General features: G+C 40.2%; 1 protein-coding gene across 1 annotated transcript in view; it reads left to right on the top strand.

Moving 5' to 3' along the window:
- LOC128661651 (homeobox protein 2-like) overlaps nt 1-13,786 on the top strand; it is a 28,090-nt gene extending 14,304 nt beyond the window's left edge. Inside the window, exons 3-4 of the mRNA XM_053715881.1 lie at nt 3,981-4,092; nt 12,999-13,786. Coding sequence (XP_053571856.1) covers nt 3,981-4,092; nt 12,999-13,786 — 900 coding nt within the window. The remainder of the gene's footprint in view (nt 1-3,980; nt 4,093-12,998) is intronic.
- The last annotated feature ends 822 nt before the right edge of the window (nt 13,787-14,608 follow it).

The raw sequence follows: 14,608 nt of genomic DNA on the forward strand, positions 1-14,608 counted from the left end.
GGGGTCATCAGAATATATCCCGAATACAGAGAAATCCAATACTTCAATTTATTTATTTTTTGCTTTGTTTTATTAAAGGGAAGGATAGATACTGCATTTTGTAGTGCTTAGAGTTTGCAACAGTTGGGGCTATAACATCCAATATATACTGTTTCATGAAGGCATTCTTTGAAGACAACACACAGCTGTTTTGCGTAGCATCTCTTGCTTAAGAGAAAGATTGTTAAATGAGTAATGTGAGGGTAACAGACAGGTTATACGATTGGTGCTTGAATCTCCATGTAATACTAATGTATGAATAATATTTAATTTGATAAAGGTATCCCAAAAATACTGTAGCCTTTCCAATTTAATTCATAGAATAAGTCCTGAAAAAAACAGCAATGTAGATGTAAGTTCTAAAAGGAGAAATAAGCTACGTAACATTTTAAAATGCGACTATTATTATTAAAGGGACACTGAACCCAATTTTTTTCTTTTGTAATTCAGAAAGAGCATGCAATTTTAAGCAACTTTCTAATTTGCTCCTATTATCAAATTTTCTTCATTCTCTTGCTATCTTTATTTGAAAAAGAAGGCATCTAAGCTTTTTTTGGTTTCAGTACTCTGGACAGCACTTTTTTATTGGTGGATGAATTTATCCACCAATCAGCAAGGACATCCAGGATGTTAACCAAAAATGGGCCGGCATCTAAACTTACATTCGTGCATTTCAAATAAAGATACCAAGAGAATGAAGAAAATTTGATAATAGTAAATTAGAAAGTTGCTTAAAATTTCATGCTCAATCTGAATCACGAAAAAAATGTTTTGGGTACAGTGTCCCTTTAATAATAATAATAATAATAATAATAATAATGATACAATCCCAATTTATCATCAAAATTCAGCATCAGAGAAAACAAGATCAGAAATGAACACAATCCCTTAAACCAGAGATCCGTTAAAACTACTTCATATTCCAATAGAGAACAAATAATTAAAGGGACATGAAACCCAAAAACATAATTTACGTAAGAACTTACCTGATAAATTAATTTATTTTGTGGTGGCGAGAGTCCACAAGCTAGTTACTGATGGGATATACATTCCTACCAGGAGGGGGCAAAGTTTCCCAAACCTCAAATGCCTATAAATACACCTCCCACCTCACTCATACATCAGTTTAACGTATAGCCAAGTTAGTGAGGTGTATAAGGAGTAAAAGCATAAAAAATAGGAACAGGATAAATAATGTGCTTTATACAAAAAAATCATAACACCCCAAAAAATGGGTGGGTCTCATGGACTCTCGCCACCATGAAATTCATGAGGTAAATTCTTACATAAATTATGTATTCTTTCATATAGGTGGCGATAGTCCACGAGCTAGTTACTGATTGGATATAATATCCAAGATGTGGAAGTCCACTGTAACTATAGAGGGAAGGATAAAAACATAATTTATGGAGTGGCGGAGCCGGCCATGGACCAGCATGGCCGCAAAAATTTAGTGCTCCGAGTAGCCGACTCCTGCTGCATTATTTAACGGCTCTCCAGGAGTAGAATTACACTTCTAAAGCTGAGTAGGCGAAGGAGGAACAGCTAGGGACCATAATCTTGTCATGAGAGAGACCGACACTTAACCGGAGGCAAGCACATCAGCCCTACATTATTAACACCCGGACTCAGTGACGTCTCGTCTATGGCGCGAATCGCCATTACCGCCGGAGCTGAACAGTAAAGAGGGGAGAAGAGAGGTGCGGGTCCGACCTCACCCGAGACTTAACAGCAGACTGTGTAACATCACGGTTCCGGTGGAGAAGGGTGACTGCTTTGACAGTCTCTAACACACTGCTTTATGAGGTACGGTGAAGGGAGGGGGGAGGCCCACCACTATAAGCTGGCAGACAGACCAGAAGTTATGGCACCGGATACAAAGGAGGCATAAACAGAGTTAGAGGCGAGACCTTTTATTGCAAGTTACTGCTCTGCTCATGGTATACATGGGAATATCAGGTGCCTAAGCTGCGGGCTGCAATACAGAGACGACCACTTCAATATCACATAGTTTAAAATAAAACTTTGCAGCTACGCAGGAGGGAGTAAAGCTATCAGCAGGACAAATGACATTCCCAATAATTACACATTAAAGAATGATGTGCTTGACAACTAAGTAAAGACAGCCCTGGGAATAACCATAGCTGCATACCATTCCTTTGCTCACAGTTTTATCTGGGAATATTGAGAAACTACGCAGTGTGCTGCAACACAGTGTCTATTACATATACATAACCCAGACAAGCTAGCAGTCAATGGTAGTCACACTACACCCTGTCAGAATAGAGAGACACCTACAGCAATTAAGCATCAACGGAAGAGGTGAGGTGTATGCAAACACAATAATAACAGCCTCAGGAAGTACTTTATTTACGATACGAACTCTTATGATCAGAGAGGTGTAATTCATCTAAACAGCTGTACTTAATAAAATAATACATCACTGGTTATTATACCATTCTGAGCATTCACACAAAATGGAGTCCAGAAGAAAGCAAAGAACGGATAAGCCTCAAAAGCCAGCAAACCTAGCAGGCTCCAAGATGAACTCTTTCTTTAAAACGGTAGTCACACCTAGTGTGGCTTCACCGGCCTCTCCCGTCTCTGAAACGGAGGAGGGTAGTGTAGATGATATCTCCCCTGAAGAGGACTCCCCCTCACTAGAGCAGATCTAAGTGCATTACCCTCTAAGGAGGACTTTACAACCTTTATGTAACAGGTCAGCCAAATAATACGGGACGGTCTAGCTGAAGTGAAAAAAGACATAATCAAATTGGGGAACAGAGTGGTACAGCTTGAGGAATATGCCGAAGAAGTGTCGGAATCCACAAATCTTACAACAATGCAACTTCAACACCAAGCCACAGAGATCACACCGCTGCAAAACCAGATTGAAGATCTGGACAACAGGGGCCGCAGACAGAACTTAAGAATAAGGGGAATCCCATAAACCATCCTTCCCGCAGCACTACCACAATACTTGCAAACCTTGTTTAGTTCTCTGCTTGACACAGACCCAGACAAGGAAATATTACTGGACAGAGCCCACAGGGCGCTGAGGCCAAAACCACAGCCCTCGGCACCGCCTAGAGATGTTATCTTAAAATGCCATTATTTTCAAGACAAGGAGAACATTCTGACAGCAGCAAGAAAAAAGTCTCCTGTCTGCCACTTGGACACTGCTCTTCAAATATATGCGGATTTAAGCCCCTTCACCCTATCGAAACGCCGAGAGGTGGGATTTCTAACAACACATCTGAGAGAGTTGGGGATACCATATCGGTGGGGATTCCCCTTCTCCCTGAGAGCATTGAAGGATAATAAGGAAGCCATTAGATCTGGAAGACTTAGACGCCTTCTGTACGAAATTGAACATCGTACAACCAAAAATACCTGAGGAGGGTACTAAAGGGCAGGCAGAAGATCCAGCACAACACCCACCACCGAAAACACAGAGGCAGAAATGGACATTGGTCCAGCGGAAAAATAAGTCGTCGACGATTAAGCATGTTCATAAAGACCCTAAAGGCACAGTTACACCTTGAAGATACTAACAATAATACTTATAGGTTTTACCCTCTGATATAACTGGCCCAATATGACCAGGGACTAGGACAATAGGATACAGAACATTCGTGTCCTATGAAACAGAAATGGTATCAAGCCACTTAATATATATAAATGTTTTATAATTGTCTCCCTTTTTCCCCCTACCCCATTTTCACCTCAAGAGTACAGTCAAAGTACCCAGACATACGTAAATAAACTCTGGACTCACTTGCAATCCATAATCTAAGGCAGGAGCAGCAGCAGCATTGAGACTGCTGTTCCCTCCCATTTGTATTTGTATTAGTATGAGACTTTTTATTGTCTATTGTATTATTAAGTTTATTGTTAAAAAGTTATTAGGTTTTAATGTGTTCCTTTTGTTCCTTTTACAGAAACATTACTATGGAAATAATGGTTATCTCCTGCAATCACCCGGGTTTCTTCCTGGTCCCCCTGGCCGGGAGGAGAGCCAGACACCTCTAGTAGACTGCAACGTTCTGCTAGGTAAGACCGCACACTCACTCTTAGTTAGGCACAATGCATAGAAAAATCTGCATAATATCACAAAACACTAAAGGTCTTAACTCCCCCCCAAAAAGGTCTATAGTGCTAAATTGGTTTGCAAAACAGGAAAGCTCGGTCATATTTATACAGGAAACCCATTTTGCAAAAAACTCAGAACCCAAATTCTCTTCACGAAAGTTTCCCACAGGGTACTTTAACTCCAACGAGAAGAAAAAAAACGGGGTGTGTACCTTGATTCACCGCAATACACCATTTCAGCTGATAAACAAATTGGGAGATAAGGAAGGCAGAATACTCATGGTGATTGGTTTAATACATAACAGACCTGTGACATTAGTTAACATATATGCACCAAACACTAATAGAACACCTTTTTTTAGAAAACTACTTTCATTAGTCCTGGAAAACAGGAAGGGCATATTAATTTTAGGGGGAGACCTCAATGTGACTATGGACCCTCTGTTAGATACGACATCCCATAATACAAGCATAGCTCACAGACCTCCAGACTCAGTATATCGCAGTTTACGACAGCTGGGGTTAGTAGATGTATCGAGGATACAACACCCCCAACAGCGGAATTATACATTTTACTCCCATCCTTGGGCTTCCTACTCACGACTGGACTATCTTTACATAGATCAATCAAACCTATCCCTTGTAGATGACACCGACATCCAACCAACCATGTGGGCTGACCATTCAGCAGTCTCTCTCTCCCTAAATTGGCCAGAAATTCCGGTTAGTCCTTACATTTGGAGACTAGACGATTACCTTCTATGTCACCCCCCAACATGCCAATCCCTAATCACATCTATTACTGAATACTTTCAGTTTAACACTAGCACAGAGGTATCACCACTCAACACATGGGAGGCACATAAAGCGGTGATACGCGGGGAGTGTATAAAGCATAGAGCTTACATTACAAAAACACACAATATGGCAAAGAACTCTCTACTCACCAGGTTACGAAACTTAGAAATAGAACACAAACAACGACCAACAGACTCAAATCTTCTATCCTCAATAACTAACATTAGGACGGACCTTAATAGAATACTCATGAAGGAGACCCAGAGGATGGCACTAAAGCTAAAGAAAACATTCTTTGTTGAGGGAAATAGAACAGGCTCAATGTTAGCTAAGGCTTTGAGGACCAAGACTGGCCAAACACATGTATACAAAATTAAAAAACAGGACGGCACAGAAACCTATGACAGCAAGGATATAGCGGAATGTTTTAAGGACTTTTACGCTAGACTATATAATCTAGAACAACTAGAAACCCAGAAACACATTGAGGGAATGGAACAATATATTAAGGCCGCTGGCCTTAACCCCTTGACAGAAACCCAAAAAAAAAGACTTAGACTCGCCAATAACTCTAAAAGAGGTCCTGCAAGTCATCTCTCATCTCCCGGGGGGGAAGAGTCCGGGCCCAGATGGATTCAACAAATCGTATTATAAAACTTTTAATCATCTCTTGGCCCCTCACCTCCTGATGCTGTTCCAAGCCATAGACAGTGACCTAAAATTCTCACCAGACATGCTATTAGCACACATAGCGGTTATATTAAAACCAGACAAACCACAGGAATTACCGGGTAGTTATAGGCCCATTTCTTTACTTAATTCGGACATAAAGATATTTAGTAAAATCTTAGCAAACCGCATAAACACGGTATTGAACGACATAATACATACTGATCAAGTAGGCTTCACGCCCCGTCGTGAAGCGAGAGACAATACAATACGGACATTATTACTATCTTCATACGCAAAGGTACATGACATTCCGGCGGTGATAATGACGACGGATGCAGAAAAAGCATTCGATAGGACAAATTGGCTTTTTCTCAAAAAAAACATTAGAGATATTTAGTTTCGGACCTAAAATGACCGATAGAGTGAGTAGTCTCTACACATGCCCTGGTGCCAAAGTCAGAGTAAATAATATGCTTTCAGACCCATTCCCCATTCGAAATGGCACACGGCAAGGATGTCCCCTTTCGCCTATCCTGTTTATACTAACAATGGAAGTATTTGCGGCTCACATACGCACAAACACAGAAATACAAGGCATCACAATAGGACCCAACGAATTTAAAATAGCAATGTATGCGGACGATGTCCTCTTTTCAGTAGCTTCCCCCAATAGCACTATACCAGCGATACTAAGTGAGATTGATAGGTTTGGTGCATACTCAAACTTTTTAATAAATCAAACCAAGTCAGAGGTCCTAAACATCTCACTTAGCCCTTCCACATTTCGTAAACTTTCACAAATCTGCCCACTACGTTTACAATCAGAATCGGTCAAATACTTAGGTATCCATCTCTCCCCCAACCCCTCCACTCTTTTTAAGAAAAACTACACTGTGTGCAGAATTATTAGGCAAATGAGTATTTTGACCACATCATCCTCTTTATGCATGTTGTCTTACTCTAAGCTGTATAGGCTCGAAAGCCTACTACCAATTAAGCATATTAGGTGATGTGCATCTCTGTAATGAGAAGGGGTGTGGTCTAATGACATCAACACCCTATATCAGGTGTGCATAATTATTAGGCAACTTCCTTTCCTTTGGCAAAATGGGTCAAAAGAAGGACTTGACAGGCTCAGAAAAGTCAAAAATAGTGAGATATCTTGCAGAGGGATGCAGCACTCTTAAAATTGCAAAGCTTCTGAAGCGTGATCATCGAACAATCAAGCGTTTCATTCAAAATAGTCAACAGGGTCGCAAGAAGCGTGTGGAAAAACAAAGGCGCAAAATAACTGCCCATGAACTGAGAAAAGTCAAGCGTGCAGCTGCCAAGATGCCACTTGCCACCAGTTTGGCCATATTTCAGAGCTGCAACATCACTGGAGTGCCCAAAAGCACAAGGTGTGCAATACTCAGAGACATGGCCAAGGTAAGAAAGGCTGAAAGACGACCACCACTGAACAAGACACACAAGCTGAAACGTCAAGACTGGGCCAAGAAATATCTCAAGACTGATTTTTCTAAGGTTTTATGGACTGATGAAATGAGAGTGAGTCTTGATGGGCCAGATGGATGGGCCCGTGGCTGGATTGGTAAAGGGCAGAGAGCTCCAGTCCGACTCAGACGCCAGCAAGGTGGAGGTGGAGTACTGGTTTGGGCTGGTGTCATGAAAGATGAGCTTTTGGGGCCTTTTCGGGTTGAGGATGGAGTCAAGCTCAACTCCCAGTCCTACTGCCAGTTTCTGGAAGACACCTTCTTCAAGCAGTGGTACAGGAAGAAGTCTGCATCCTTCAAGAAAAACATGATTTTCATGCAGGACAATGCTCCATCACACGCGTCCAAGTACTCCACAGCGTGGCTGGCAAGAAAGGGTATAAAAGAAGAAAATCTAATGACATGGCCTCCTTGTTCACCTGATCTGAACCCCATTGAGAACCTGTGGTCCATCATCAAATGTGAGATTTACAAGGAGGGAAAACAGTACACCTCTCTGAACAGTGTCTGGGAGGCTGTGGTTGCTGCTGCACGCAATGTTGATGGTGAACAGATCAAAACACTGACAGAATCCATGGATGGCAGGCTTTTGAGTGTCCTTGCAAAGAAAGGTGGCTATATTGGTCACTGATTTGTTTTTGTTTTGTTTTTGAATGTCAGAAATGTATATTTGTGAATGTTGAGATGTTATATTGGTTTCACTGGTAAAAATAAATAATTGAAATGGGTATATATATTTTTTTTTAAGTTGCCTAATAATTATGCACAGTAATAGTCACCTGCAAACACAGATATCCCCCTAAAATAGCTATAACTAAAAACAAACTAAAAACTACTTCCAAAACTATTCAGCTTTGATATTAATGAGTTTTTTGGGTTCATTGAGAACATGGTTGTTGTTCAATAATAAAATTAATCCTCAAAAATACAACTTGCCTAATAATTCTGCACTCCCTGTACAAGACCCTACTTAACACCATATCAGAAGACCTTAAAACTTGGGCAACCAAAACGGTTACGTGGTGGGGTAGGATACACTCTATTAAAATGACAATATTACCCAAAATTCTATACTTACTGCAAGCTTTACCAATACACCTCCCCACCTGGTTTTTAACGCGGATACAAAGACAGATAAATAATTATGTTTGGAGAAAGATTAGACCCAGGGTCAATAAACACACTTTATATAGGTCCACGATTACAGGGGGAGTGGGACTGCCCAAAATAGAGGAATACTATCACGCAGTAACGCTCCAGAAGGTACTAGACTGGCACGGATCAGTGACACACAAAGCGTGGGTGTCAATTGACTCCCAGATATTGCAGGTCCCTTTTGTAAGAGCATTATGCTGGGTTCCCCCAGACATAAGACCAAAACAGTGTGGACACCTTGATCTACACAAGCATTTTTTCAAAGAATGGGAGAGAATAAAAAAATTGTACCCTCACATCTCTTCCACCAGATCGCCACTGTTCCCAATATCTCTCAATACAGAGATGGCGGGGGGCCTGGACAGGGGATTTAGGAATGATAGAGAATGGGGATATACTATCCCATTAAACAGATTCTTGGAGGGAGGGAAATTAATGGACAGACTTAGATTAAAGAATATAGCAGATGGACGGTACGCACAATGGCTCAAATATGCACAGCTTCAGCACTTCCTACAGACAACTCCCCACAGGCAGGAGTTCACTCGCCCTTTGACCCCTTTTGAAAGACTATGTGACAGAGAGACAGCTACTCCGGGTTCACTGTCACGTTCTCGCGGTCTCCTATTAGACTCCCAAAACAACACACTACCAAACTTTACAATCAGATGGGAACATGACCTTCATATGGACATTGATAGGGAAGCCTGGCACACCATATTCCAAAGAACAAAAAAAATCATCGTCATCCCCACAAATACTTGAAATGAATTATAAGCTTTTATCCCGCTGGTACCTAACCCGACTAGACTGAACACCATATACCCTGACTCTTCACGTATGTGCTGGAGGGGATGTGGGGAACAGGGGAGCTTGCTACATATGTGGTGGGGTTGCCCCATAATAGAAAGATTATGGAGGGAGGTGGAGGCAGACTTCCAGAGACTAGTAGGAGACGAGTTCAGACTAACAGCTAGAATAGCACTACTAAATGACACTACTCATATTACATGCAAGTTGAGATCCCTCATAATACAAATAGGGCTGAATGGTGCCCGATCCGTAATCGCTAGAGCCTGGAAGACATCACTTCCCCTAACTAGAGAGATGTGGTTAGAGAGAACAACTGAACTCATAGGTTTAGAGGAATACGGGTTCTTAAAGAGGGGCAGGCTCCCATTTTTCCTAGATGCCAAATTCCTGTGGGATGACATACATCCACCATCCCAACATACAGCACATTGATAAGACACTCACAAGTAAAGAAATCACCAAGTGGAGGTCTGGCCCGGTTTTTCCCTCCCTTCCGGCCCAGGGACTGGGGATCACCCAGCGGTGATGCGCCGATAACAGGTAAGATAGCATAGAGGGAGATAATAGATAAGATTGATGACTCTTATGACTTTGAGTAATGTAACAATGATGTGAAATGTCTACTGCATATGGAACACTGAGTTAGTTAAGGTAGTAGTAGTTAAGTTGAATATGTGTTATTGTCTAAACAGTAGATTTGGATATAATGGTCTACTAAAGCGATGTACAACGACTGTTTGACACTGTATGTAAAATGAAAATATAATAAATAATAAAATTCATCTTGGATATCGCTTGAGTGCTTGGTGCACTAAAAAAAAAACAAAAAAAAAAAAAAAAAAACATAATTTGTGTAAGAACTTACCTGATAAATTCATTTCTTTCATATTAGCAAGAGTCCATGAGCTAGTGACGTATGGGATATACAATCCTACCAGGAGGGGCAAAGTTTCCCAAACCTCAAAATTCCTATAAATACACCCCTCACCACACCCACAATTCAGTTTAACGAATAGCCAAGCAGTGGGGTGATAAAGAAAGGAGTAGAAAGCATCAACAAAGGAAATTTGCAAATAATTGTGCTTTATACAAAAAATCATAACCACCATAAAAAGGGTGGGCCTCATGTACTCTTGCCAATATGAAAGAAATGAATTTATCAGGTAAGTTCTTACATAAATTATGTTTTCTTTCATGTAATTAGCAAGAGTCCATGAGCTAGTGACGTATGGGATAATAAATACCCAAGATGTGGAACTTCCACGCAAGAGTCACTAGAGAGGGACGGATAAAATAAAGACAGCCAATTCCGCTGAAAAATTAATCCACTACCCAAATCAAAAAAGTTTCAATTTTATAATGAAAAAAACTGAAATTATAAGCAGAAGAATCAAACTGAGACAGCTGCCTGAAGTACCATTCTACCAAAACTGCTTCTAAAGAAGAGAAAACATCAAAATGGTAGAACATAGTAAAAGTATGCAAAGAAGACCAAGTCATTGCTTTGCAAATCTGATCAACAGAAGCTTCATTCTTAAAAAGCCCAGGAAGTAGAAACTTACCTAGTAGAATGAGCCGTAATCCTCCGAGGCGGGAATCCACCCGACTCCAAATAAGCATGATGAATCAAAAGTTTAAGCAGGATGCCAAATAAATGGCAGAAGCTTTTTGACCTTCCTAAAACCAGAAAAGATAAAAAATAGACTAGAAGCCTATCTGAAATCTGAATAGCTTCAACATAGAATTTCAAAAACTCTTACCATATCCAAAGAAAGTAAGAATCTCACCAAAGAAGTCTTAGGAAAACAATAATTCCTCCCTAATGTTTGTTAGAATTTACAACTTTAGGTAAGAATTGAAATGAGGACAGCAAAAACCACCTTATCCTGATGAAAAAAATCAGAAAAATGAGATTCACAAGAAAGAACAGATAATTCAAAACTGTTCTAGCTGAAGAGAAGTCCAAAAAAAACAATACTTTCCATGAAAGTAATTAAATTCCAGAGCAAGCATATGCTCAAATAGAAGAGCCTGGAAAACCTTCAGAACCCAATTAAGACTCCAAGGAGGAGAAATTGGCTTAATGACAGGTTTGATACAAATCAAAACCTGAACAAAATGATGAATATCAGGAAGTAACACTGCCTTATCCTGATGAAAAATCAGAAAAGGATATTCACAAAAAAGAGCAGATAACTCAAAAACTCTTCTAGCAGAAGAAATAACCAAAAGGAACAATACTTTTCCAAGAAAGTAATTTAATGTTCAGAAAATGCATAGTTTCAAACGGAGGAGTCTGTAAAGCCCTCAGCACCAAATTGAGACTCCAAACAGGAGAGATTGAATTAATGACAGGCTTGATACGGACCGAAGCCTGTACAAAACAATGAATATCAGGATGATTAGCAATCTTTCTGTGAAAAAAGAACAGAAAGAGTAGAGATTTGTCCTAACAAAGAACTGAAGACAAAACCTTATCCAAACCAACCTGAAAAAATAATAAAATTCTATGAATTTTAAAAGAATGCCAAGAAAAGTAGGTCTTCCAGACTCAATAATAAATCTTTCTAGAGACAGATTTACGAGCCTGAAACAGCATTAATCAATGAGTCAGAAAATCCTCTATGACTAAAAACCAAGCGTTCAATCTCCATCCCTTCAAATTTAATGATTTGAGATCCTGATGGAAAAAATGGGACTTGAGAAAGAAGGTCTGGTTTAAACGGAAGTGTCCAAGATTGGCAACTGGCCATCCGAATGAGATCCGCATACCAAAACCTGAGAGGCCATGCTGGAGCCACCAGCATAACAAACAAATACTCCATAAGAATTTTGGAAATCACTTTGGAAGAAGAACTATAGGTGGAAAGAAATAGGCAAAAAGATAATTCCAAAGAAATGTCAATGAATACACTACTTCCGCCTGAAGATCCCCGGACCTGAATAGGCCCCTGGGAAGTTCTTTATTCAGATGAGATGCCAACAGATCTATTTCTAGAAATGCTCACATCTGAAAAATTGAAAAACATATCTGGGTAAGAGAGACCATTCTCCCGGAAGTAAAGCTTGATTAACAGAGATAATTCGCTTCCCAAATATCTATACCTGGGAAAAAAAACACAGAATTTAGATAGGAGCTGGATTTAGCCCAAGCTAATATCCGAGACACTTCTGTCACAGCCTAAGGACTGATAGTCCTACCCTGATGATTGACATACACCATAGTTGTGATATTGTCTGAAAAACAATAAACGTCTCTTTTTCAAAAAGAAACTAACTGAAAAACTCTGAGAAAGCACGGAGTTCTAAAATATCAAATGGTAATCTCGCCTCCTGAGATTTCCAAACCCCTTGTGCTGACAGAGATCCTCAGACAGCCTCCCAACCAAAAATATAGGAAGGCACTCAGATGTGCCTGTAGAGGCAGGCTGGTATTCACAGCACACCAGCTGGCTGTATAAGGCACTCCAGGGGATCGTGTGGTAGAAATCAGATGGTCAGTCCAGCAGTATAAGGCTCAGGAGCTGAGTGCAGAGAAAACAAAAGGGCGCACAAACTGTGTGAATCTGTAAGGACCCAATAGTCAGTTAACAACCAGTGCAGGGTACTCACATTCTGTGGAGACACTCAAGTGTGTCAATAGAGGCAGGCTGGCTTTCACAGCAAACCAGCTGGCTGTGTCAGATAAGCAGCAGGAATAATCCCCAGCAGACAGAATACGGGATGAACAGGTAGCTCAGATAATATAATAGTCAGATAGAAATGAGGATATATGATAAAAATAGGTTTAATAATGATAAAAACAGTTTTAAAATAACATATATCACTCATCTATTATGAGTAACAGCATGCAACGCGTTTCTCGGCATACACCATTTCATCAGGCATGTATTCTGTTCTAAACATACATCTTAAATAGACCTGAGCTACCTGTAGATGAAACTGGGGCAGAAATCGATTCTGTTCAGAAAGAACTAGAAGGGTTCAAAGAACACCCTGATTATGTGAGATTGAACACCCAGACAATCAAAGGGGTAGATGATTTCACTACAGAAATCATAGCCAATAAAAATAAAAAAATGAAAAGGGATGATGATGATTATAACAAGGGAGAAGTATACACATTTAATAGGGATAAACCACAGACCAATACCGACTGGACAGTGGTCAGAAACCATAAAAATAGAAAAGCAAACAATTACAACAGCAATGGAAATAATAGGAGTTATAGGCAAAATCATGGGTATAGACAAAACCATTGGAGTCACAATAATTATCAACCCAACAGAGCCTATGAGGGCCATGATATAGAAAATAGGCCCCACAATAATTATAATGTGAACACGTGGACTCCCAGATATGATACAAATCAGTACAGGAACTCATGGAATCCGCAAACACAAAATGAGAGAACATCCTCCAGTGATAGAGATTATAGGAGAACCCCATCCCATCAGGATTTTGATAATCCAAACTATATACCTATTCATAACAGATACCAACCATTGAACCAGTTTGATGCTAATCAACCTGCATCGGGAGAGATCTCTAATAGGGACAGCTTACCGTCTACCTCTGGCGCTGTTTTTTTAGAGACCCCTCAGTTGGCTCCCCTTTGGAGGAGACCAACATCACAAGCCTCAAACCAGAAAAAAAGACCGTACCCAAACGGGGAAAACGAGGCAGAGGGAAAACCCACAAAAAAGCACAATTACAGAAATTGAGAAGTGGCATTTTTAACTTGTCCTCACACGTCCTTACGGACGATGAGGTAAGAATTTTAGGTAGGGGTCTATCCTATTGTCCCCCTAGCACACACAATCTATTTAATTTGTTTGTGGATCTGAATAGATACACACGAAAGTTGTCACTACAAAGATACTTCGCGCTGATAATAATGAAGAACCGTAACATATCAGGTGTGCCTATAATTCTAGACACACAGAGAGAAAGAGAATCAACTAATCTCCTCTATTGTAATCCTAGTCAAATTACAGATATACTTTTTGAAGAATTTCTACATACGCCCCTTCATCCTCCTTCCACTTGGTCTCCTCCTAAGGACGATGTTTCTTACATTGACCTGTTTCAACAGCTTGTATTGGAAGACTGGGAAAGAATCCCTAATCATATTCCAAAAAATAAAAAAATCTGGCCAAATGAGGCAAGAGCATTACGCAGTCTGAGGATGGATGACAGTCTGGTCATTCGTCAGGCTGACAAGGGGGGTGGGATCGTGTTACAAGACCTATGTGACTATCTTAAGGAAGCCAAACGCATCCTTTGGGACCAAGAATACTACAGAAAGTTGACATCTGACCCCACCTTGGAATTTTCCAAGAAATTGGGTAAAATATTGGAATACGGTCATACCTCTGGTATTCTAAACAAAAAAGAAAAAAGATATTTGATGCCTGATCATCCCGATATACCTTTTTATTACCACCTTCCAAAACTACATAAGGATGACAAGGTCCCTCCGGGTAGACCAATCATTGCTGGTATTAACAGTCTGACTGATAAGTTGTCCGAATATGTAGATTTTT

The sequence above is a fragment of the Bombina bombina genome, chromosome 5 (genome assembly GCF_027579735.1).
Source record: "Bombina bombina isolate aBomBom1 chromosome 5, aBomBom1.pri, whole genome shotgun sequence".
NCBI classification, from domain to species: Eukaryota; Metazoa; Chordata; class Amphibia; order Anura; family Bombinatoridae; genus Bombina; species Bombina bombina.